We start from the raw sequence: 27527 nt of genomic DNA on the forward strand, positions 1-27527 counted from the left end.
AAGAAGCCCGTCGTATATATGTATGTATATATGTGTGTGTGTATATGTTTATGTGTCTGTTATTGTCCCCCCAACATCACTTGACAACCGATGCTAGTGTGTTTATGTCCCCGTAAGTGTGTGTGTGTGTGTCTGTGTGTGTGTGTGCGCGCGCGTGTGTGTTTGTGTGTGTGTGTGTGTGTGTGTATGTATGTATGTATGTATGTATGTATGTATGTGTGTATGTGTGTATTGTATATCAAACCCAAGCTGTTATATTTAATTTGTTTATCCGCATAACTGCCTCCGTCTTATGCCCGTAATGAACCAAAGTGCTATATTGGAGACTGTTACCCTTTGTTCATGTGACCGGAACAGTCTAAAGAAAAAGGTCCCACTGCTTCTTGCAGTCGAACACCTTGTTCAGTCCTTCATCCTTTCACCCGTTTAATATTTTTATCCTCCATTTCTTTATTCCTTTTTCCCTACACCTCCTGCTCTCACTTTCTCCTTCTCTCAAAATCTCTTTCTCTCCCTCTCTCTTTCTCTCCCGCTCTCTTTCTCCCTTCTTACTCAATACTTTTTGAACAGGATCTCCAAAGTGTCCTTCCCTAAGGTAATGGAAGTAACCCTTCGATTCTTGGTCATGCCGTCTACCTCATAATAATAGAATTATATTTCTTTCTATAAAATAAGTTTTTTTCCTAAAGCTTTAGGATCAACACCACTAAAACCAACCATATGGCTGCGATATGTTGATGACACTTTTATACTCTGGTCCCACCAGGAAGATGTCCAAGTGCTGTTGGATCATGTGAACTCAATAAAGCCATCCATACAGTTCACAATGGAAAAAGAAAAAGACAATCAGCTAGCATTCCTGAACGTATTATTAACACGCACCAAGTATGGATTCAGGACATCCGTTTACCGCAAGCCGACCTTCACTGGGCGATACCTTAACTTCGATTCACACCATCCATACAGTGTAAAGAGAGGGATTGATCAGTGCCTAAAACATCGATCAAAGAATATAAGCAGCGATCGGGATACCTACCACAAAGAAATGATCAAGCTCAGTAACAATCTATTAAGCAACAACTACTCCCAAAAACATATTATCTACTCCAATTATGAAGAAAAGAGAGGATGAAACCAATAAACTGTCTACAGTATGTCGACCCTATGTGAAAGGCCTCTCTGAAAATATACAGAAGATATGCGGCCCATATGACACCAGGACAGTATTCAAGAGTAATATAACACTTCACAAATATCTCTTTCGAGTAAAACCACCAGTAGAAGGGAATATGACCAAAAACTGCATATACTCCATCCCATGCAGCTGTGGTAGGTTATACAAAGGCGAAACATGGTGCCCCCTCAAAATAGGTGTACGGGAATATCACAAAGCCGTGACACGAGGAGATATTGATCAATCGGGTATAAGCTGATCATGTATGGAAAAATGGAGACCACCTCTCCCTGTGAGATGAATTTAAAATAATAGACAGAGAACACCACTGGAAAATACGAAAACTAAAAGAAGCAGCACATATGCTAGGACACAACGACCTCCTAAGCAGACCGAGTGCAGATATGAATAGCATAGGGGAATCAGTATTAAGGATAGGAAATATTAGATTTATAAGCTCTAAAATTTCACTCCATTGGTTAAGAGCGCGGGCTACTACCCCAATAATAATAATAATAATAATAATAATAATAATAATAATAATAATAATAATAATAATGAAAAAGCCAAAACAATAAAGTTTGCTTATTGATCGACATGAGCATCCCCTGTGATCATAATATCTCAGCGAAAGAGTTTGACAAGCTCAGAAAATATAAAGACCTACTCATTGAAATTGAGAAAATGTGGCATCTCAAGGCGGTTACAATACCAGTGATCGTAGGAGCACTAGGAATGATCAAGAAGGGAACCGAAAATTATATGAGAATGATCCCTGGCTTACCATCCCTGCAAGAAGTGCAAAAGATTGTCTTAACTGGTACATCACACGTACTGAGAAGAGCATTGTCGATGTGAGAACTGTTGCTGCTCATGCATTTTAATTTAACTTAAAAAAAAAAAGAAAGAAAATGAACGAACTACTGAGTTTGGTTTAATGGCCTACCAATGTATACTATGAGTTTCTTTGCCCTAGGAGTCGGGAAACACTCGGCAAGAAATGGAAGCAAATTTGAAAGAAGAAAAAAAATAATAATAATAATAATGATATGATATAATACAATAATAATAATAATAATAATAATAATATAATAATAATAATAATAAATAATAATAATAATATAATGATAATAATAGTAATAATAATATAATAATAATGATAATGATAATATCGAAAAATACCTTAGGAATGAGAAGCTAGGTTTGAAATTTCCCAAGACACCTGATGAAGGCTGGAGGGTATATCAGCCGAAACGTTGTGTTAACAACAAACAAGATGAGGACAAATATCCGTCAAATGTAAATAATGAAAATGATGTAAATAAAGTCCATAAGTTATTGTTATTTGCCACAGCAGATGAAAGGTTTTCTGATGGTATTGCCGAATAGTTATTAGGTTTGATTGTTTCTCTTCGGTGGCGAGCGGGAGAGCAGATTTGAGTTCATCAGGAAGGATTTAATTGAGAGAATAACATGAGACTAGCCATGACAGCCAGTCAGCAATCCATGTGTGTAACTAAGAGGTTACGGAGGAGATAGAAGAGACAGATGGAGGAAACAGCAAGTCTACTAACCTGAGATAGTGTGGACTATTTGCGGCGCGCCATACCGATCTGTGTGTGTTTTATTGTATGTTATTGTTGTTGTTAAGCAACAAGACGGGTAAGGGTGATTAGGTGATGGTCTAGGGCTTACGGACGGGAGATCCCAGACCTTGGAAAAAACAAACTTTGGTCGTCTTGTTGTAGTCCGACACCACTGGGAGGTGGCCCTCGAAGTCGCTGGAAATGGAGATCTCCAGGACCAAATTCTTGAACGACTATTGTATGTTATGTAGTACTGTCTAGTACAAAGTATTACTCTTCCACGTAAGAGTCAAAAGAAAGCTACAATTTTATTTTTTCAGATTTTACCATTTGTAATGCGAAAAAGAAGCTTCCTTTCCAAATTGATCCATGCAATTGCGCGAAATATTATAACGCTGGTACTTATATGGATTGTGGAGCTGGTACAATTGCGATAAATGGAGGCTGTGGACGTGATGATAAACCATGTCAGAGTAAACCTTGGCTTCGATGCGGCATCAATATTCCATGTAAGTTATGCAATCTGTAACATTACATGAATTACACAACTACTTATTAATCCAATACTCAATCGTAAGTAACGCATGCGCACACCACTATACACATAATTCTCTCTCTCTCTTTCTTCTCTCCCTCTCGCTCTCCTCTCTCTCTCTCTCTCTATATAATATATATATATATATATATATATATTATATAGATAGATAGATAGATAAGATAGATGATAGATAGATAGATAGATAGATAGATAGATAGATAGATAGATATGTATTATATATAATATAATTATTATTTGAGGGAATAAAATCCAAACTTACAAGGAAAAAGAATTCAATTTAGAAATACTAAATCAAATTCCACACAATATAATATATATAAAATATTAGAAAAAAACACCTTTTATCAATTCAAAATGAATAATTAAATTACACCATCTAGAAAGTTACATATAATTGAAAAGTTAAAATTTAAAATAATTAAAATAACAATTAAAAAGTAAAAATTAAGTAAATTACAAGAATAATGTAATGTATATAATAGGTAGAAAAACGACACGCGTTTCGCTGCTATATTTAAGAAATGATTATAGTAGTAGAGAAATCACTTGCATATAAATATAGTCGCCCATCAGATTAAGATATAATAGAACAGTAAAATAATAATTTAATAAATATACTTTAATATATACATATATATACACATATATATAAATATATATATGTATATGAAAATTCTAAATATATATAATTGAAAAATAAAATGATAATTCAATAATTAAATACTTTAAAATTAAATAAAAAACACAAAGCTATAAAAAGTCATTAAATTGTAATCATAATAAGAAATGTTTCAAATATAGATAAATTCCTCACATAAGCTAACCATATAATAAATATACATGTGTAGTATCTATGGATTTAATATTACAAACTATGACAAAATAGACTAAATATCAAATAATATAATACCTAATTAACTTCAATCTAGTATTACAATTACATAATCCACCTATATATAATATATATATATATAATATATTATTGTCTCTACTAGAGCCTTAACTAAAGCTCTTTCTATTTTATTTCTAGTACTAGTTAATTCCGTACCAAATCTGATTGACTCAAATTTAATGGCTCTTTTGAGGGCATACCACCATTTATTATTAATAATGGAACTGGTTAATGCCCATACTATCTAGGTCAAATCTACAGGTCACAAATTTGGGATCACTGTTGTTGACAATATGATATTGTGGACAACTAACTATATTTTTACCATTAGTCCTAACAATAATCCTGTCTAGATAAGATCTCGACGAACCATCGTTATTTTGCCCATATCCACAATGGAGCATCGGGTGATCCAGTCTGAATCGCTCTGTCAGCTGAAAACGACTTAGCAAACCGCTAAGGCAAGGGATCTCCCCCAACCATCCGGGTTCGAGCCAACACGATCTACGCATGCATCGTAGAATGTGTTAAATTCACCTAATAACACTAAAGTGTGGCGCGTTCCTTGAAAAATTCTCTAGGCTTCAAAAATAGTCAGACTGACCAGCTCACAGGGAACGTAGACAGCACCAAACTAAGGCCTTACCACTTTGTGTGTGTCACACTAAGGCGACCACCAACCTGCCCTCCGGACCTACAAAGATAGTCTTACCTCAAAATCCTGGTTTTTCCGAGTAGAACTGCAACTCCTGTTTTTTAATATTCCTCCAAAGAGCTGAAGGACCTACACAATAAGTAGATGTAGGTGTTTTCAAATCAAAAACACCTCTCTCCTGTCAAGAGTCCCAGATGAACCACCTCGCTGCAAGTGGTGCAAATGAGGATAGTGACATCAAACTCCCTTATTCACCAAATGCCACATATTAGAGAAGGCCCTGAATAAAAACAGCGTAGCAAAACAGCGGTGCCCCTGCATGACTGCAGCTCTGAGCTGAAACAACAAAAAAGCAAAAAAACATTTATATATATATATATATATATAGGTGTATGTGTGTGTGCATGTGTGTGTGTGTGTATACACACACATATATATATACATATACATATATATACACATGTATATATATATATGCATAACACACATACACACACAAAATATATATATATATATATATATATATATATATATATTATATATATAAATTATACATATAAATATATTATAAATTTAGAAATACTAATTCAAATTTCACAAAATGTAATATATATATATAAATTAGAAAAAAAAACACCTTTTATCAATTCAATAATGAAAAATTAAATTATACCATTTAGAAAAATAACATATTATAGAAAGATTAAATATAAGATAAAAAATATAACAATGATTACTTAATCATCGTAATATGTTTTATCTTTATTTTAATCTTTCTATAATATGTTATTTTTCTAAATGAGTATAATTTAATTTTTCATTATTGAATTGATAAAAGGTGTTTTTATTTCTAATTTATGTGTATATATATATATATTATATATTATATATATTTATATATATATATATTATATATATATTATTATATATATAATATATATATATATACATATAAATATTATATATATATATATATATATATATATATATATATATATATATATATATATATATATAATATATATATATATATATATAAATTAAATTGACAGAATAAGAGAAAAAATCATATTTCATGTCTTCTCTATAAGTTTTTATCAAAGTTGTTTTATATTCTATAATTTTCACGGTCAATATATATTAATTGTTATTGTCTGAGATTTTGGTGTAATTTGAGAGGATAATACAAAAGTTATGGATGATTTAGTGATTTACTGCAAAGCCCATGGCGGCCAAAATTATCAGAACGGTGGCTTTTACTCCGTGTTTTAGTATATTTAACCGATGAACTTTAATGTTTTGAATTTGTTTACGTGATGGTTCGTTTGCTAAACATTAGTAAGAATATCTGCAGTGTACTTTGTTAATATAATGCCACTTACTCCGTTACCAATTCGTCAGCATATTATTAAGCTTCGAAAGAAGGATAATTTAAGTATTGGGTCTATTGCAAAGATTGTTAACAAGTCAAAAAGTGTTGTTCACGGTATTCTTAAGGTCTTCGATGATTGGGTAGGGGGTGAAGCAAAAAAGTCTACAGGTAGGCAAGAAAAACGACCAAGAGAGAAGATCGTGCTATGGTAAAGTTGGTTAAAAAGGACAGATTTAAAACTGCTGCTGCTGTTTCTCGGGAAATGAGCATTGTACTGAAGAAAACGTTATCTCGAAAATCTGTGCCTCATCGTTTAGTTGAACGTAACCTACAAGCAAGATCACCTGTAGTGAAGCCACTGATCAGCTCCAAAAATAAAAAGTGTCGTCTTACCTTTGCAACCGAACATGTGTTGTGGCCGCAAGAAAAATGGCAAACGGTGCATTTCAGTGATGAATCTAAGTTTATGTTATTTAACTCAGATGGGAAAGTAGGTGAAAAATTGTCGCCTAAATGCCTTAAGACTAGTGTTAAATTCGGTGGAGGAAGTGTCATGGTTTGGGAGATGATATCTGGAGATGGTGTGGGCTCATTGGTGCGATAACACGGAAAGGTAAATGCAGGAGTTTATAAACAACTTCTAAAAGATCATGTCTTGCCTGTGCTGAGAAATTCAACTAAGCGACCACCCATATTCAAGCAGGACAATGCCCCGTGTCACAAGGCTAAGGTGGTCATGAACTTCCTCAAGGCTGAAAAGGTTATTATTATGGATTGGCCTACTGAAAGCCCAGATCTCAATCCTATTGAAAATGTGTGGAATTTTCTAAGAGAACGTTCGAAAGCCAGAAATCCTAAAACAACCGAGCAATTATGGAATGCCCTTCAGGAAGAATGGAATAAGATCACCTAGCAAGAAATTGAAAATTTAATTTCCTCATGCAGTCAAAGATGTCAAAGTGTGATTGAAGCTAAAGGGCTTCACACTAAATATTAAATAATTCCAGTATTCTCTGTCATTTTTTATTATTTTGTAATTTTTTTAACCGTTCTGATCATTTTGGCCGCCATGGGTTTTGCAGTAAATCACTAAATCATCCATAACTTTTTTATTATCCTCTCAAATTACACTAAAATCTCAGACAACAACAACTAATATTGTATTTATTGTCCGTGAAAATTATAGAACAGAAAATAACTTTGATAAAAACTTATACCTACTTTTCTGGCGAAAACAATGCCGTTCTGAACATTTTGGTCGCGACTGTATATATTATATTTTGTGAAATTTGATTTAGTATTTCTAAATTGAAATTTTCCCTGTAACTTTGGAATAATATTCCCTCATATTATATATATAGGTATATACACACACACATATATATATATGTATGTACGTATGTATGTGTGTGTGTGTGTATGTATGTATATGTATGTATATGTATGTATGTATGTATGTATGTATGCATGCATGTATGTATGTATGTATGTATGTATGTATGTATGTATGTATGTATGTATGTATGTATGTATACAAGGTTAGTAGAGTTAGCGGTAGGAATAACCATCTAAGTGATAAGAATATCCCTTTTACTGCCGGTATAAATTACTTATGTTATTTAATATGCTGCTTAATATATATAATGTTAATTTAAGGGTTAACATTTAACTGTAAATACGTTGCAACTGCTGCGACAATTATTAACTCGTAACTGAACAGTGAATGTGTAAAATACGATGGTCTTAGTGTTATCACATTAGAATTAAAAGTGATAGAATAAAAGTGAAATAATATTATAGTTTTATCACAGGTAAGGAATAAAACTAATGTGATAAGACTATAATATTATAGTCTTATAACAGGTAGAAATAAAAGTAATAAAAGTCATTATTGTGAATTGTTAAAGAGATTCAAAAGCATACCGGTTTCGTGAATTTACTAATCATTACTTTGAATGCACACCGATTAATGAACGGTGCCTGGCCTACTAGTTCCTGAGTAAAACGATTATGTGTAAGAGAGGTAAGTTCTGGATTTGGTGCAATTAGGGTAGATATAGATCTGTAATGTGAATGGTGTATGGGATGTATGGGGGTTAGTGGTATTAATTGAAAGGTTAGTAGTGTTCTGTATTATGTCATGTGTTCACATTAAGTTGTGGAAGAAACATTGTTGATGAAAGTTGCCTCTTTATTCATTCTTTGTTGTACTGAGGTGTTCTGTGAACATTGATAAAGGGGGAAAATTAGGAAATTAGGATTAAGATTCCTAGCACACCTTTCTATGTGTTCACCTACCTGTATCTATCTAACAAGTTGCTATTGCTATATATTATATTACCACAGCTATATCTACATTGGTGACAGGGTGCATTATTCTGATATTTTTTTAATAAAGCATACTTCTATATCAGTGCTTTTCAAACTTTTTGCTGGAGCGGAACCCCAAGGAAACATTCCACTGGCTCGAGGAACCCCTGTGCAATAATTTAAATAGTCTTATGAACACATATCTGCACAGGAGAATTAAAAATTACTGCCGACTTTAGCAGTTTTGTAGCTTCTTGCGGATCCCCTGAACTGTACCGGCGGAACCCTGGTTGAAAACCACTGTTCTATATATTCCATAAACCGGCATGGCTGTGTGGTAAGTAGCTTGCTTACTAACCATATGGTTCCGGTTTCAGTCCCACTGTATGGCACCTTGGGCAAGTGTCTTCTACTATAGCCTCGGGCCAACCAAAGCCTTGTGAGTGGATTTGGTAGATGGAAACTGAAAGAAGCCTGTCATATATATGTGTGTGTGAGTGTGTGTGTGTGCGTGTGTGTGTGAGTGTGTGTGTGTGTGTGTGTGTGTGTGTATGTGTGTGCGTGTGTGTGTGTGTATGTATTATATATATATATATATATATATATATATATAATTTAGATTCAGATGAATTTGGTATTTAAGTTGAGGCACCAGAATTTAGTACGGTATTATTCATACAATTTCAAAATAAGATTATTAAAATCAAAATAAGCAACAAGGGTATCCAGATTTAATGCAGTACGATGGTTTCAAGCAACTCTATTTAATTGAACAATGCAATCATTACATCAATTTAAATGCTGAGCAATCTTCAGCTGCACAAAGACATAGAATTAAATTAAAACAGCTTAGAAGCTGAAGTGAAGACAGTATGTTCTTTGTCTATCTCCATACCTTCTTAGAGGTTTTAGTTAAAGTTATATTAATGTGTCCATCTGTTTTAATTTAATTTAATTCTATGTCTTTATGCAGCTGAAGATTGCTCTGCATTTAAATTGATGTAATGATTGCATTGTTTAATTAAATGGAGTTGCTTGAAACGATCGTACTGCATTACCTCTGGATATCTTTGTTGCTTATTTTGATGTGTGTGTGTGTGTGTGTGTGTGTGTGTGTGTGTGTGTGTGTTTATGTCCCCCCAACATAACTTGACATCCGATGTTAGTGTGTTTACAGGCCCGTAACTTAGAGGATCGGCAAAAGAGACCGATAGGATAAGTATTAGGCTTACAAAGAATAAGTCCTGGGGTCGATTTGTTCGACAAAAGGCGGTGCTCCTGCATGGCCACGGTCAGATGACTGGAACAAATAACGAATAAAAGAATACTAATTAGCCTCTATTTAATTTTTTTTTTCTCACAGTTAATGACACTCAATGCCGTGAGATCTGGCCCGAAGATTTTAAATTTTGGAAGTGGGATAAAATACAAACATTTTTAGATACCCATTCGGAAAAGGAGTCAACAACAACCACTACTCTAACACCAGAAACCACTACTCTAACACCAGAAACCACTACTCTAACACCAGAAACCACTACTCTAACACTGGTTGCTTCTTTGGCCACTTTTTTGGTATTAGCGATCATATTTATTCTCTTCTTAATTTTATGGATATCATTTAGACGAAAGTAAGTAAAGTTTCTGTTCCGACCCCTGTTGTACTCTTTCGCCCAAACTTTCTCTCAGTGTTTCTTCCTGTTTCTTGAGCAACGCTGCGATGGACTGGCGTCCCGTCCAGCGGGGCGAGGGGGGGACACACATACGCCATAGAAAGCGGGAAACCGGGCCCATCAGCCTGGCTAGGCTTGAAAAGGGCGAGTACAAAATACAAAGAAAATAACAGTATTAATAAAGATAATTTCTAACAGGGACACAGGGTAGAAATTTTAGGGCTGGATTAGAAGTGGATACAGTTGTTTAAGTAGAGTAAGATTTAGAGTCCCCAGAACAAAATAAATACAAACCATATCTCAGAGAGATTTGAATACAAAGCGTAAAGAAACGTAACTAAATTGTGTTGCTTTATTCGTTCAGTCAAAAAATCTATCTCTTATCCGTAATTCTTGTTTGAAGTTGTCTACTCCAGCAGTTTGCTGTTGGTTTACTCCAGAGACACAAGCATTATGAGTTAACAAAACACTCGTTAATTTACAGTACTTCTACTCTACAACAACCAATTTTAAAAAATCCATGAAAGCTATTTATAGTGGACTGTAACCGCCAGAAGTAAGTGTTTTCGTTATAAATACCACACACATAACAACATAGGTGTTGCCAGCCTTTCGCCTAATAATCCCGTTGGGATCCTCATTCACACTGGTTTAATATTTAAAATATTTTTCTGAAAGAAGAACTGGGTGGTGTTTGGAATCTAAACGTAAATGAACGTACCTAAATCCCTCAAAATATGTTAGCCGATGCCTTACAGATCTTGTCGTTCACGTACCACTTAATGATATTTATTTGGTATTTCCTCCAGACGAAACTCAACTCCAGATGATAAATTCGCCAGTTCAAATGTTCAAAATGTAAATGAGAATAATCATCCGAATGAAGAAATCTATGAAAATACGGTTAGTACTTACTCTCTTCCTCTCTCTAATGTGTGTAAGACTCTATTATCTGTTTCAGGTGGCAGGGGTTAGTTTGAAGAACGTTTAGTTACCAAAATGACCAGACGGAACTTCACTTTAAACAATTGGCCTGTTTTATATTTCGTTTGGTGAGGTTTGTGTGAGATTGCCAGTGGTGGTATTGAATTTATTGTTGTTGTTGCTGTTCCAGGTCTGTCCAACTGGAGAAAATCTATAAACAAATGCATTCCAGTAGAGAACATCATATCTTTTGAAAGATAGTGCGTGTAAGACTCTATGATCTGTTTCAGGTGGTAGGGTGTAGTTTGAAGAACGTTTAGTTACCAAAATGATCAGACGGAACTTCACTTTAAACAATTGGCCCCTGTTTTATTACATCGAAAAAATAAAATACAATGTAGACTTAGGTGGGATTTGAACTCAAAACGTAAGGAGATATAACAAAATACTATAAGGTGACCGATTCTACCATCCACTCATTCACACGGGTTTATATATTTTATTTTTATTTCATTACAGACAACTACTTCCTTCTGCAATAGTAGTATAGCGAATAAAAACACTTCAACAACAACAAACCCAAGAAACATCAGTGAGAAAACATATGAAAACCTAGAAGAAGAGTCTTCTCCAAGATATGATAACTGGCGTTTAACGAACTGGAAATTGTGAACAATGAGAACAGAAATAACTCTTAATCACGTCGTTGAAAAATAAAATCTACTGGTGATAACGATACGTTTTATAACTTAATAATTAATCAAAATCTGTTACTAGTAACAATCTGTTACTGTTCGATAACCAAAACCTATCGATAGATGATAACAATGTCTTGATGGTTTTCAATATAATATATCACGTGATACCATTATTGGAGTTATCTCACTTCCTTTTTGTTTTTAGATATTAAAAATGTGAGATTTCTTCCCAGAAGACGGAGGAAATTGATTCCAACGTCAGATGAGACGAGCACCGATCTTCAGGAAAGAAATCTTATATTTGAAATGTTGGCAGAAGGGAGATTAAAGATAGATTCCGACGATGAAATCTATTACAATTATTTTGGACCAGCAGCTAAGTTTACGTTGACATCATCTATAGACAGTGTTACGCCCTCTTCTTTGATGGGGCAGTATGAATTCTTTGTACGCCATCTCATAAGAACTGTTACCCCTCTGAGAATCTTGCTCCTATGTGTAGTGGCCTTTGTCTCTGGGACAATCTTGCATTATGAGCACGAATTCTTTGAATTTCATGTTGTCAGAAGTACCGAGACATTGAGGCCAATCTTATTTGATTATCTCTTTCTCAATTGATTTCCAGTCTGCTTTATAAAGATTGAAATTGGATAGTTTTTAGGTACTCCCCATAAGCCGATCGTCTTCGGATTTTTTTGGTTTATACTTGGTCAGCACTATTACATTTCATCCGGGACTAGCGTCGGTGTAACTTTCACGTTATGGACGAAATCCATATTGTTTGTGAAACAGAGATCAAGTCTACTATCTGCCTGGTTGGTTAGAGTATTACTTGCTCTATGTTGGCGAGGCTGAGCAGGGATTTCCACCTGATTTTGAGTACATTGTGTCATTTCTGAGAGGAAAAGTTCCTCAGGTCATCATACGTTGGACAGGCTGAAGTCTCCCATAAGAAGTACACTGTTGTGTTGTTCTAGATTAGTTAAGATTTCTATTCTTCCAATACAGTCTTCGAATAGGTCCGTATGATTTGGAGCATCTAGTGGACGATAAGTGCTACATATAACGATATCGAGTTGTCAGACAGACACGCATATATATATATATATATATATATATATATATATATATATATATACACGCATACATATACATATATGTAAACGCACATATATATATACTTATATATATGTATCCACTTTCTTTTCTTTCCTTTCCTGAGCGTCCAATAACACTGTACTAATTCCACGTCCTCGCGTTGTTGTTTTTCCTTGCTTGTTCATGTTTGGATTGACTTAGCCGTCACTAGGCGGTTCGGCAAAAGAGAACGATATAATAAGTACTGGGCTTACAAAGAATAAGTCCCGGGGTCGAATTGCTCGATTAAAGGCGGTGCTGCAGCATGGCCGCAGTCAAATGACTGAAACAAGTAAAGGAGTTAAAAGAGTATCATATATGCATATACATATATATAAGTATATATATATATATATATATATATATATATATATATATATATATATAAGCATATATATATATGTATGTGTATAAGTGTGTGTGTGTGTGTATGTGTGTGTGTGTGTGTTGTGTGTGTGTGTGTGTGTGTTGTGTGTGTGTGTGTGTGTGTTTGTGTGTGTGTGTGACAACTCGATATCGTTATATTTCGAAGACTGCCTTGCAGGAATAGAAATCTTAACCAAACTAGAACAATATAGGGAGAGTTCACGAAATAAACAAAAGACGGAGACAGGTGGTGTACAAAACAAACAGATATATTGGTATAATGCTCAGGAATTGAAAAAAAAGTCTTTTACGTTTTGAGCCTACGCTCTTCTATGTATATATATATATATATATATATATATATATATATATATATATATATATATATATATATATATATAGGCGAAGTAGTGCCTGTGTGGTAAGTAGCTTGCTTACGAACCAAATGGTTCCGGGTACAGTCACACTGCTTGGCACCTTAGGTAAGTGTCTTCTACTATAGCCTTGGGCCGACCAAAGCCTTGTGAGTGGATTTGGTAGACGGAAACTGACAGAAGCCCGTCGCATATATATGTATGTATGTATGTATGTATGTATGTATGTATGTATATATGTATGTTTGTATGTATGCGTGTATGTATGTGTGTGTGTCTATGATTGTGTGTCTGTGTGTGTCCCCCTAACATCGCTTGACAACCGATGCTGGTGTGTTTACGTTCCTGTAACTTAGCGATAGAATAAGTACTAGGTTTACAAAGAATAAGTCCTGGGATTGATTTGCTCAACTAAAGGCGATGCTCCAGCATGGCCACATTCAAATGACTGAAACAAGTAAAAGAGTAACAGAGAGTAAAGATATATATATATATATATATATATATATATATATATATATATATATATAAGAAAAAAGGTTTGAAAATGCAATTTAAACGATGTTTATTTACTTAACCGGTTTCACTCTTTGGAAAAAGATTGTCAAAAGTAACATTAAAAGTATCATTGAATAATATGGGTTCAAAAATTTTTTTTACATAATTGTCACATTGAATATTATGCATTCAAAAAAGTTTTTTACATAATTGTAACATTGGATATTATGAATTCAAAAATGTTTTTTTATACAAAATTGTCACATTACATGTATAAATATAGTGTTTGGTAACAGAGAAGTTCAATAGTATGATGAGAATATTTGGAAAAATTGGCAGAAAAGGATAAAACAAATATATTATTGGAAATTTGGTTGCGTTAATTATTGGTTGTCGCAAATTGTCACATTACATGTATATATATATACAGCCTTTGGTATATATATACAATCTTTTGACAGCAAAAATTAAAATGGATTTTTTATACATCTCAGAATATTTTAAGTTGAAGGCGAGAATGTGTTGTTACTAACCTGTTTGTTTTAGCAGAAAGGTTGAATTGAGAGAAAAAAGGTTGTACCCAGTGTGGTGTATACTCCCCTTCAAGCATCAATGGTTTTGGGGTTATCAGGAGGTTAGTATGCCTGCTGGTCAAGCAGCGTCTGTTTGTCACACACATATATATACACACACACACACACACACACACAACACACACACACACACACATAGTATACAAACACACACCACATACACACAACACACACACACACACAGAACACACACACACACACAACGCACCCACATATATAATATATACACACAACACACAAATATAACATGTATTTATATATAATATACACACACATATATATATATAACACACATAGACACACAACACACACACACACACACACACACACACACACACACACGCACACATCCATACATAATATAAATATCACACAAATACACCTAGCATATATATACACATACAATATACAAATACAGCATGTATATAATACACATACACAATATATGCATGCAATATACGTACGCAATACATACATATAATATATATATATATACAATGCATATACATATATACATGTATACATATAAATAGTGTTTACATACACATACATAGATATACCACATATACACACAATATACATACATACAATGCATACACATACACGTACGCATACATATAATATATATAAACACACACACACATAACATACATACACAATGCATACATATATATACACGCAATGCATATACATGTATTCATGCACATATGGCACACCTACAATATACATATATACAATGCACACATACACACACATATATACACTTAATTGTACACATACATATACAATACACATACATACAATATACATATACACAATGCGCATGCAAATAATGCACATGTTTATACACGCATAAACATGCAAATAAATATACACACACACATATACATACACATATATATATACATACATATATATATATATATATATATATATACATATACATACATACATGCACATACATATATTTTTTCACACACATACACATACATATATATATAAAAAATTCACACACACACCCACACACACAAATTACAAACCTATAGCGTACACACTCAAATATATCTCTACATACCGCACACACACACAAACAATGTACTCACATATACATACATACCATGCATATACACACACAACACTCACATATATATATATATATAAAAACAAATACACATGTAAATACATACACACGTATACAATGCTCACACACACACACACACACATACACACACACACGCACACAGTGCACACACACACACATATATATACACACGTGCACACACACACACACACAACGCGCGCACACACACACACATACACACACACGCACACAGTGCACACACACACACACATATATATACACACGCGCATACACACACACAATGTGCACACACACACACACACACAACACTCACACACATACATAACCTACATATATATAATGCATGCGTGTGTATTCCACGTATGTGTGCGGTCAATGCCCGCTAGTGTGTCCTATGCGTGCCGATGCGTGCATGTGCCCGCCCGCACGATATGCTGTGAGTGTGCGCGTGTCCCTGTGTGCTTGCTCTGGATGTTAGAGTATGTTTAGTTGTGGTCTGTATTTTTGAATAAGATTACTTTCCTTATTTATTCGTATTTGGTCTGTGGTGTTGTCCGAGCATTGGTATAGTGGGAAGACTAAGAATTTGGGGGACTTATTGTGTGCACAAAGGTCTAAGTGTCCACTTAGTGGTATCTGTCTTGTGGAGGGGTCCCTCAGTTGTTGTCGGTGAACTGTCATTCTTTCTCTGAGGGTAAGGCTCGTTTGCCCTATGTAGTCTTCGTGGTATCCTTCACACCTTATGACGTAGAGTAAATTTTTTGATGCGCACGTGAAATTATTTTTTATGATGAATGTGTGTCCCGAGTGGAACTTGTACGACGATCCCTCAATGAGGTGGATGCAGGTCTTGCAGTTGGGGCGCCCACATTTTTTGATGGTGGGCGGTGGGTTTGTGTTGTGTAATTTTGCGTTGGTGAGGAGGTTTTTTAGGGATTTAGGTTGTCTCTTACTTTTTATTATTTTATGAGCTGCCAGTATTTTTTTCAGGCGTGGGTCTTGATTTAGTTGTGGAATGTTGTTGTATATAATAGTGTAAGCTTCTGCATTCCTTGGGTTGTGTGTTGAGAGATAGGGGAGGCTATTTACTGTACTGTGGATGTGTGTGTGCACGTGTGTATATATGTGTGTGTGTGTGTGCACTGTGTGCGTGTGTGTGTGTATGTGTGTGTGTGTGTGTGTGAGCATTGTATACGTGTGTATGTATTTACATGTGTATTTGTTTATATATATATATATATATATATATATATATATATATATGTGAGTGTTGTGTGTGTATATGCATGGTATGTATGTATATGTGAGTACATTGTTTGTGTGTGTGTGCGGTATGTAGAGATATATTTGAGTGTGTACGCTATAGGTTTGTAATTTGTGTGTGTGGGTGTGTGTGTGAATTTTTTATATATATATGTATGTGTATATGTGTGAAAAAATATATGTATGTGCATGTATGTATGTATGTATATGTATATATATATATATATGTATGTATATATATATGTGTATGTATATGTGTGTGTGTGTATATTTATTTGCATGTTTATGCGTGTATAAACATGTGCATTATTTGCATGCGCATTGTGTATATGTATATTGTATGTATGTGTATTGTATATGTATGTGTACAATTAAGTGTATATATGTGTGTGTATGTGTGCATTGTATATATGTATATTGTAGGTGTGCCATATGTGCATGAATACATGTATATGCATTGCGTGTATATATATGTATGCATTGTGTATGTATGTTATGTGTGTGTGTGTTTATATATATTATATGTATGCGTACGTGTATGTGTATGCATTGTATGTATGTATATTGTGTGTATATGTGGTATATCTATGTATGTGTATGTAAACACTATTTATATGTATACATGTATATATGTATATGCATTGTCTATATATATATATATTATATGTATGTATTGCGTATGTATATTGCATGCATATATTGTGTATGTGTATTATATACATGCTGTATTTGTATATTGTATGTGTATATATATGCTAGGTGTATTTGTGTGATATTTATATTATGTATGGATGTGTGCGTGTGTTGTGTGTGTGTGTGTGTGTGTGTGTTGTGTGTCTATGTGTTATATATATATGTGTGTGTATATTATATATAAATACATGTTATATTTGTGTGTTGTGTGTATATATTATATATGTGGGTGCGTTGTGTGTGTGTGTGTTCTGTGTGTGTGTGTGTGTTGTGTGTATGTGGTGTGTGTTTGTATACTATGTGTGTGTGTGTGTTGTTGTGTGTGTGTGTGTATATGTGTGTGACAAACAGACGCTGCTTGACCAGCAGGCATACTAACCTCCTGATAACCCCAAAACCATTGATGCTTGAAGGGGAGTATACACCACACTGGGTACAACCTTTTTTCTCTCAATTCAACCTTTCTGCTAAAACAAACAGGTTAGTAACAACACATTCTCGCCTTCAACTTAAAATATTCTGAGATGTATAAAAAATCCATTTTAATTTTTGCTGTCAAAAGATTGTATATATATACCAAAGGCTGTATATATATACATGTAATGTGACAATTTGCGACAACCAATAATGAACGCAACCAAATTTCCAATAATATATTTGTTTTATCCTTTTCTGCCAATTTTTCCAAATATTCTCATCACACTATTGAACTTCTCTGTTACCAAACACTATATTTATACATGTAATGTGACAATTTTGTATAAAAAAACATTTTTGAATTCATAATATCCAATGTAACAATTATGTAAAAAAACTTTTTTGAATGCATAATATTCAATGTGACAATTATGTAAAAAAATTTTTTGAACCCATATTATTCAATGATACTTTTAATGTTACTTTTGACAATCTTTTACCAAAGAGTGAAACCGGTTAAGTAAATAAACATCGTTAAAATTACATTTTCAAACCTTTTTTCTTATATAATCCCACTCGTGCGATACCCCCAACTCAACTTTTATATATATATATATATATATATATATATATATATATATATATATATATATATATATAAAGTTAATCCAAACAAGAGAGCACAAAAACACAACAACGCGAGGACGTGGAACAAATGTAGAATTATTGGGCGCTCAGAAAAGAAGGAAAGAAGGAGGGTTTAACGTTTCGAGCGGAGCTCTTCGTCGGAAACATAGGTGAAGGAAAGATCCAGAGAAGGGAAGACAGAGGAAACAAAATCGCCGCGGTCAAATTTCGTTGGCGATTTTCTTTCTGTCTTCCCATCTTTGGACTTTTTCTATATAATTCTGATGAAGAGCTCCGCTCGAAACGTGAAATCCACTTTCTTTTCTTTCCTTTCCTGGGCGTCCAATAACACTGTACTGATTCCACGTCCTCACGTTGTTGTTTTTTCTTGCTTGTTCATGTTTGGTTTGACTTAGCCGTACAACTTAAAATAAGTTGAATAAAATCAAGATAAGCAACAGGACATCCGGGGGTGATGCAGTATAACCACTTCAAACGGTCGCACTGCATCACTTCTGAATATCCTGTTGCTTATTTTCATCATATATATATATGTATATATATATATATATATATATATATATATATATATATATATATAATATTAATTAGAGACAAAACCACTATTATGCAAATCAAACGAAGAAAGACTTAATCCAATACATAAAATTTTTTATATAAATTAAATAAAATTAAGTTATCCACTACAATTGTTTCTTGTCACTTCTAAGGACATTCATCAGGTGGTTTCAAGACCTTCTATTCAATTTTAAATTGAAATTGAATAGAAGGTCTTGAAACCACTTGATGAATGTCCTTAGAAGTGACAAGAAACAATTGTATTGGATAACTTAATTTTATTTAATTTATATAAAAAATTTTATGTATTGGATTAAGTCTTTCTTTGTTTGATTTGCATAATAGTGGTTTTGTCTCTAATTAATATTATATAATATTTTACTATAAAATTGGATTCAATCCTAAATCTGATTTTTCCCTGTAAATTTGGATTTATTCACTAATATTTATTATTATATATATATATATATATATATATATATATATATATACAACTTATAAACAAGGGCAAAAGAAAAAAGTTCTAATGCCAAATATGCCGAAAATAGACAAATTGTAAATAACCATATAATTTAACACTATAAACACGCATCTCGAAGTAAGCCGACAGAAATTTCTAAAAAATTCCGTTATTATCGTATCGGTCCCAATTTCAGAGTTAATTCATAAGAATTTTATCCTTGTCAGCGATAAATACGTAAGACATAAATGAAATACTTACTCATACCCATGGAAGAAGCAAGCGCTAAGTCATGAGCAGACCTAAGTACCCCAAATATATCCAAAATAGAAAATCTCTGTCGGCTTACTTCCAGATGCGTGTTTATAGTATTAAATTATATAGTTATTGACAATATGTCTATTTTCGGCATATTTGGCGTTAGAAGTTTTTTTTTTATTTTGCCCGTATTTATAAATTTAACTTTTAAAGGTATTTGTTAATATGCTGGTCATTGATAAAAAATTTTTCGATAAATTTTATCCTATATTATATATATATATATATATATATATATATATATATATATATATATATATATATATATATATATATATATAATATATATATATATATATATATATATATATATATATATATATGCATATATATATATATGTGTGTATATATCTATATATATAAAACTGAGAATGTGTGTCTGTCTGTCTATCTGTATGAATCCCTAAAATTTGAGAACTACACAACCAATTGCATTCAAATTTTACACATGCCTTACTTAGGGTCCATGCCTTCTTGCCTAGGGCGAGCCCACAGAAATATCATATCCTCTCCACTATTTCAGTATTACGTGTTAAAAGTGAAACAAAAACATCTCTCTAGTGTAATGTCAGATACTTTCACTTTAATAAAGAAACTATTAAATTCAAATTATTATATAAGAGGGATGAACCATTAACAGTGAACATCCATTTTGCTAGAAGAAGATCCGCTATGGTCTTATATGCTACACCACTGGTTTTCAAATCATATTAATCAAATTAATATTCAATTTCTCACCCTTATTATTTTAAATTTAAATTTAAACCCAGGACCATGTGTTTTGGAACGAAGTTTGTTACCACACAGCTACACCTGCACCTATGTATGTGTGTGTATGTGTGTATAGCTGTATATGTATACACTTATTTCTATATATATAGATGTATATGTATACATGTATATGTACAGATGTATATATATGTATATATATATATAGAGAGAGATGTACATGTAATATGTACACATATATATTCACATATATACATGCATACATATATACACTCATACACACACACATACACACACACACACATACATAGGTGCAGGTGTGGCTGTGTGGCAACAAACTTCGTTCCATAACACATGGTCCTGGGTTCAGTCCCACTGTGTGGTGACTTGGCATGTGTCTTCTGCTATAGCCTCAGACCAACCAAATGTTTGTCAGTGGATTTTGTAGACAGAAACTGAAAGAAATCAATCGTATATATATGTATGTATATATATAAGTCTGTGTGTGTGTCTTTGTGTTTGTCCCTCATCACTGCCTCACAACAGGTGTACGTTTACTTACATCCCCATAACTTACTGGTGTCACGAGAAGAAACTGATAGAATAAGTGCCAGGCTTATCAAAATAAAAAAACACTAGGCAGTATCTCATATTTTGTTTGCCCACACAATTTATCTTTGTGTGTGTGTGTGTATACATACACACACGTACACACACACACACACACACACACACACACAGAGATATATATATATATATATATATATATATATATATATATATATATATATATATATATATATATATATATATATATATATATGGATTTCGTAGACAGAAACTTAAAGAAATCAATCGTATATATGTATATATATATATATAGATAGATAAGAAAGTTGGTTTGTGAAAGAACGTGGTTGAATATATAGAAAATAGTAAAAAGTGAAAAAACGAACAATAGTTATGAAGCAGTGATGAGGGTGAAACACAGAAACAAAGTCACACACATACACTTAAATATATACATACATATATATATATATATATAGAGAGAGAGAGAGAGAGAGAGAGAGAGAGAGAGAAAATAGTAAAAAGTGAAAAAACTACAGAAGGCTTAAAGGTTAAAAAATATATATATTTGCGTCAATATGTCTGAAGAATATTAAAAAAAATTTTTCTTACAATGACATAATTTAGAAGAAAGACCTGTTTCGCGTTTAGCTTTTCAAATTTCTTACGACGTTAGGTTTATGTTGAATAGAGTTATCGTTATGTTTATGTTTCAAAGAGTTCTAAATAAGGGGAGGTAATGAGTGATTTCTTGCGGTGTAAGGGAGATAATCGCTTAAAATTTTTTTCCTTTCCCTTGGTGTGAATTTCTCTGTATCAGTATGTTGGCATGGTTAAGTCTGGGCTTGTACTTTTCAATGAAGAATGTTTCCTCGTTTAGTCTAATTTGTGTTGATGATCCGATAGCACATTGGTAAAATGGAAAGATTAAAAATTGTGGTAGTAGTTGCTTTGCGCATTTCTCAATGTGCTCACTAAAAGGTATCATTCTGTATTCTGGGAATGCAATCTGTTGTCGATGCAGTGTGCATCTACGTGTGAGTGATAGTCCCGTGGATCCCACGTAGTCTTGGTGGCAGCCTGAGCATTTTATGACATAAATTATGTTTTCAGAGGCACAAGTAAAGTTAGATTTGATCTTGAATTTCTGTCCCTCTTTAAAGAGGAATTCTGATCCTTCTAGCAGGTTTGGACATGTTGCACAGTTCGATCTACCACATTTTTTTACTTTTGCATCCGTAATTTCAGAAAACAATTTTGCCTTTGTGAGAATCTTTTTAAGTGATTTAGGTTGTTTGTAGCTTTTAATGATTTGGTGTATGTTTAGAATTTCCTTTAATTTGGGGTCCTTATGAAATTCTGGGTGATGATGGTGAAGGCTTCTTTGTTTCTGGGGTTGTATGTAGATATGTAAGGTAGTATTTTCGGGGAAGGTGTGTTGTTGTGTTGAACTTTTCTTAAAGTTTCTATGTTGATTTCTGTTGCACGTCTGATCCCATCCTCTATGAGTTGAGCTGGGTAATGTCTGTCAATTAGGGTGTTTTTGAGTTCTTGCAGTCTAAAGTTCCTGGTATTTTGTTCTGACACTATTGTGCATATCCTTCTTGCAAGGTTGAAGGGGATGTTTGTTTTAGTGTGTCTTGGGTGGCATGAATTAAAAAGAAGGTATTGTTTGGCGTCTGTGGCTTTGTAAAAAATGTCTGTTTCTATTTTAAGGTTAATTTTTTAATTAGTATATCCAAGAACGGGAGCTCCTTTTGGTTGTATTCCATTGTGAACTGTATATTTGGGTTTATGCTGTTCAATAGGTTTTTAAATTTTAGGAGTTTATCTGTGTTTTCATTCCAGAGTATAAAACAATCGTCTAAGAATCGTTTCCAATTATCTTTTATGTATTGAGAAAGGGGGTTTCCAAAGATTGATAAAGATTCCTGGTAAATGATTATTTCCATGTAGCCCATTGTTAGGTTCGCAATGACTGGTGCTGCCCTTGTACCCATAGCAATTCCGGATTTTTGACGGTAAAATGTATTGTCAAACATGAAGTGGTTATTATGTAGGATGAATTCAATTGATTTAGTAATGAATTCTTTACTGATCCTTTTTGGTATTTCTTCCGGAAATTGGTCCAGCCAGAACTGTATTGCCTCTAGTCCATAATTATGAGGTATACTGGTATATAAGTTAACTACATCAAATAAAACCAGGAATGTTTCTTCTTTGGCTTTTTTTGGAAGGTGGTTTAACATATCTAAGTCATCTCTGATATGGCTATCGATATGTTTAAGGAAGGGTTTCAGGAGGATGTCCATAAATAGACTTAGTCTGTGTGTTTCACAGGTTGGGCCAGCTACAATGGGTCGTAGTTTTAGGTCCCCCGGGTTAGGTGTGTGTATGTATGTCTTTGGTGATTTTTTAATGGTTTCATTTATAATTTGGCTTTTATGAATTTTTGGCAGACCATAGAAAAGGCTAGGTTTGCATTTAAAGTTTGTTAGAAAGTCAATCTCTTTGGTTGTTAGTTCCTTTTCATGGGTTTTAATTAGTGAAGATGGAGTTTTCATTATTTTTTGTAGGGTGTAATTGGCATTGAGAAATGCGCAAAGCAACTACTACCACAATTTTTAATCTTTCCATTTTACCAATGTGCTATCGGATCATCAACACAAATTAGACTAAACAAGGAAACATTCTCATTGAAAAGTACAAGCCCAGACTTAACCATGACAACATACTGATACAGAGAAATTCACACCAAGGGAAAGGAAAAAAATTTAAGCGATTATCTGCCTTACACCGGAATAAATCACTCATTACCTCCCCTTATTTAGAACTCTTTGAAACATAAACATAACGATAACTCTATTCAACATAAACCTAACGTCGTAAGAAATTTGAAAAGCTAAACGCGAAACCGGTCTTTCTAAACTATGTCATTGTAAGAAAAAATTTTTTTAATATTCTTCAGACATATTGACGCAAATATATATATTTTTTAACCTTTAAGCCTTCTGTAGTTTTTTCACTTTTTACTATTTTCTATATATATATATATATATATATATATATATATATATATATATATATGTATGTATATATTTAAGTGTATGTGTGTGACTTTGTTTCTGTGTTTCACCCTCATCACTGCTTCATAACTATTGTTCGTTTATTTACATCCCCATAACTTACTGGATTCACAAGAAGAAACTAATAGAATAAGTAACAGGCTTATCAACATAAAAAAGCACTACGCTGTGTCTCGTATTTTTGTTTGCTCACTCTGTTATATCTATCGATTTATCTTTGTGTGTGTATATACATATAATACACACACATATATACATGTATGTATATGTGTACAATCATATTTATTATATCAAAGACAATGTCTTTACGTGTTCGTGTATTACTTATACATTCGAAAACTGCTGCACTGATCATAATGAAATTTGGAACACAAAATCGAAGGCTATGGAGAAGAGTAATGCTGTGTGTTTCATACAATTTCATGGACCAAAATTACTGAATGTATCCTTATGATATTTGAAGCTCAGATTCAATGCATAAGGGCGGGTATAATGCAATATGTTTGATTTGAATTTCAGATTGCTTAAAGGGGGCAGACACCCCATGAAAATTCATAAATTTTCGATGTTGATGAAATTTCAACCATGGGTAATTGACACACATCAAGAAGTATCCTCAAAGTTTCCACTTCACATGAAGATTCTAAGACACCTTAACGGGGGCCTTACCTCCCAAATTTTAGTAATTTCTTTTATGATCCAAAACTAAGTCAAAAGTACTGAATGGATCTTTACGAAATTTGGAAATTATATTCTATGCATATAAGGGCCACAACCTCCATGACAATTCATATATTTTTGCTGTTGATGAAATTGTAACCATAGATATTAGATACAAATGAAGCAATATTTATAAAATTTCATCTTCTTACATGTTAGAAAGACCCGTTCATGGGAACTTAACACCCACAATTTTATCATTTTATCTAAGCAAAGACGAATAGTTGTACTCTTGGAAGATGTGGGGTCATCCGAGCATAGAAGATGAGCATTATTTGTAATTCAATGGTACAACAGTGTAAGAGTTTGCTTTGGCATACACTTAAATTGTGATTTTTGCAATGTGCTGCATAAATTGTCAAGTAAATGAGAGACATCTTTGCCTCCACTGGTTCAGTTGCAAAGTGTTGAGTAAAGTTATTTGATTGCAGATCTCCTTTCAGTCTTTTTATTATCACTGGGTCACACATAGTCTCCACATAGTAAAATTGATTTCAAGGCCTTCTCAGATGAGTGACTGGTTATTCAAAGACATTTATAGATTGTATATTTATTCTGTCCAGTTACGTATCAGTATAGTGGTCATTTGCAAACTCCAACTTTCATTTCTCCTTAGCCCTCACGTCACACAGTTGTTAATGTTTATTTCGATTGGGTTACGCCCTTCTAATTGCTATAGATTCGTAATGCATCTTACGTTTGTGTCTGTCACCTGCATGGTGAGGAATACTACATTGGGAGTGGTAACGACTAGGGTACTGTAGCTGACTGCTTATTGTGAATAAAATTTATTGAAAGATCAATCATATATATCAAATAACGTTCAGAACTTTCCGGACTACATAATAATATTTTCTAGAAGATTCCTAATGTCTGTGTGACTGGACGTTACAACTCAATGTCGACTCAACATAAACATGTTAAGTAAAAGAAAAGAAGGTGAGAAACTAATTTACTGAGCAGAGCGACATCGTTCTGTGTGTACTGCTCAGTGGCTCTTTAGTCTGAGGTTGAATTCGCCAACTTTTTATAAGCTTCGCACAATCTACTTAGCGGAAAAAACTAGCACACTTCCAATGAAGTTCCTCGCATCGTCCATTATATGTCAATGAATTATGATCGGTTGAGTTATATTTGCATTGGTTCACGGCGACACATTGCTTTTTATGGCGGTATGGCAGATCGTGGTCCTGAGCCGGAATAATCAAAAAAGTTACGGTTCAAAATTCAGCTGGAGACTCGACACATGTCAGACTAGTGTGTGTAGAGTTTTCCAGTCGGTTTCTCACCGGATTTATGTAATGGTTTGCCTGAATTGCTTAAACTGAATGGAGCATCAACGAAGTCTACGTTGATAATATTAGTCGCTGTGGTAATATTTTGTGGCTATGAGGTTCTTTCCGAACGTGGCTAGAGCATGAACGGGATTATGATGCGACAATTCTAAACTGTCGTCTCGAAACAATCCAATTTACCCTCTATTAGGGGTCACTGCATATAGGCCGACTTAATACCATTTGGCTGCGCTGTCGAGTGAACCGCCAAATGACGCTTTTAAAAGCGTTTCCTGTGTGAATGCAAAGCACGCAAGGCTTGCGTAAGCTTTATTGAATGAATGTAAAAAAATACAAATTGGATTTTATAAAATTATTTTCCATGTTTAGGAGAGACAGGCATGGTATTGTTGTTGTTGCTGGTTGTGGTGGCAGTGGTGGCGGTGGCGGAGGGGGTTGGTGGGCTGCTGCTGCTGCTGATTTTGTTTCATGTGAAGATGGCAGAAAAGTTGGAAGACGGTAGCGGCGGCGGCGGTAGCGGCGGCGGCGGTAGCGGCGGTAGCGGCGGCGGCGGCGGCGGCGGCGGCGGTAGCGGCGGCGGCGGCGGCGGCGGCGGCGGTAGCGGCGGCGGCGGCGGCGGCGGCGCTAGTGCTACTAGCTGTTGTTGTTGTTGTTAAGCAACAAGACGGGTAAGGATGATTAAGGTGATGGTTTAGGGCTTAGGGGCGGGAGACCCCAGACCTTGGAAAAAAAAAACTTTGGTCGTAGTCGAGGGCTCTTCGTTGACGCCCGGCACCATTGGGAGGTGGCCCTCGAATTTCCTGGAAATGGAGATCTCCAGGTCCAAATTCTTGAACGGCTAGTGCTGCTAGTGATTA

At 34.1% G+C, this 27527-nt stretch overlaps 1 protein-coding gene across 3 annotated transcripts in view; it reads left to right on the plus strand.

Moving 5' to 3' along the window:
* LOC115211618 overlaps positions 1-27527 on the plus strand; it is a 49413-nt gene that overhangs the window by 2610 nt on the left and 19276 nt on the right. Inside the window, exons 2-6 of one of the 3 annotated variants that reach the window (XM_036503192.1) lie at positions 3081-3269; positions 9912-10046; positions 10092-10179; positions 11031-11124; positions 11665-12016. The exons of 1 other annotated variant lie outside the window; for it this stretch is intronic. In XM_036503192.1, the coding sequence (XP_036359085.1) occupies positions 3081-3269; positions 9912-10046; positions 10092-10179; positions 11031-11124; positions 11665-11817 (659 nt within the window). In that variant the 3' untranslated portion in view covers positions 11818-12016. Of the gene's footprint in view, positions 1-3080; positions 3270-9911; positions 10180-11030; positions 11125-11664; positions 12017-27527 lie in introns of those variants that run through there. One more of the 3 variants, XM_029780231.2, reaches the window with a different exon arrangement.

Source organism: Octopus sinensis, linkage group LG5 (assembly GCF_006345805.1).
Source record: "Octopus sinensis linkage group LG5, ASM634580v1, whole genome shotgun sequence".
Classification (NCBI taxonomy): domain Eukaryota; kingdom Metazoa; phylum Mollusca; class Cephalopoda; order Octopoda; family Octopodidae; genus Octopus; species Octopus sinensis.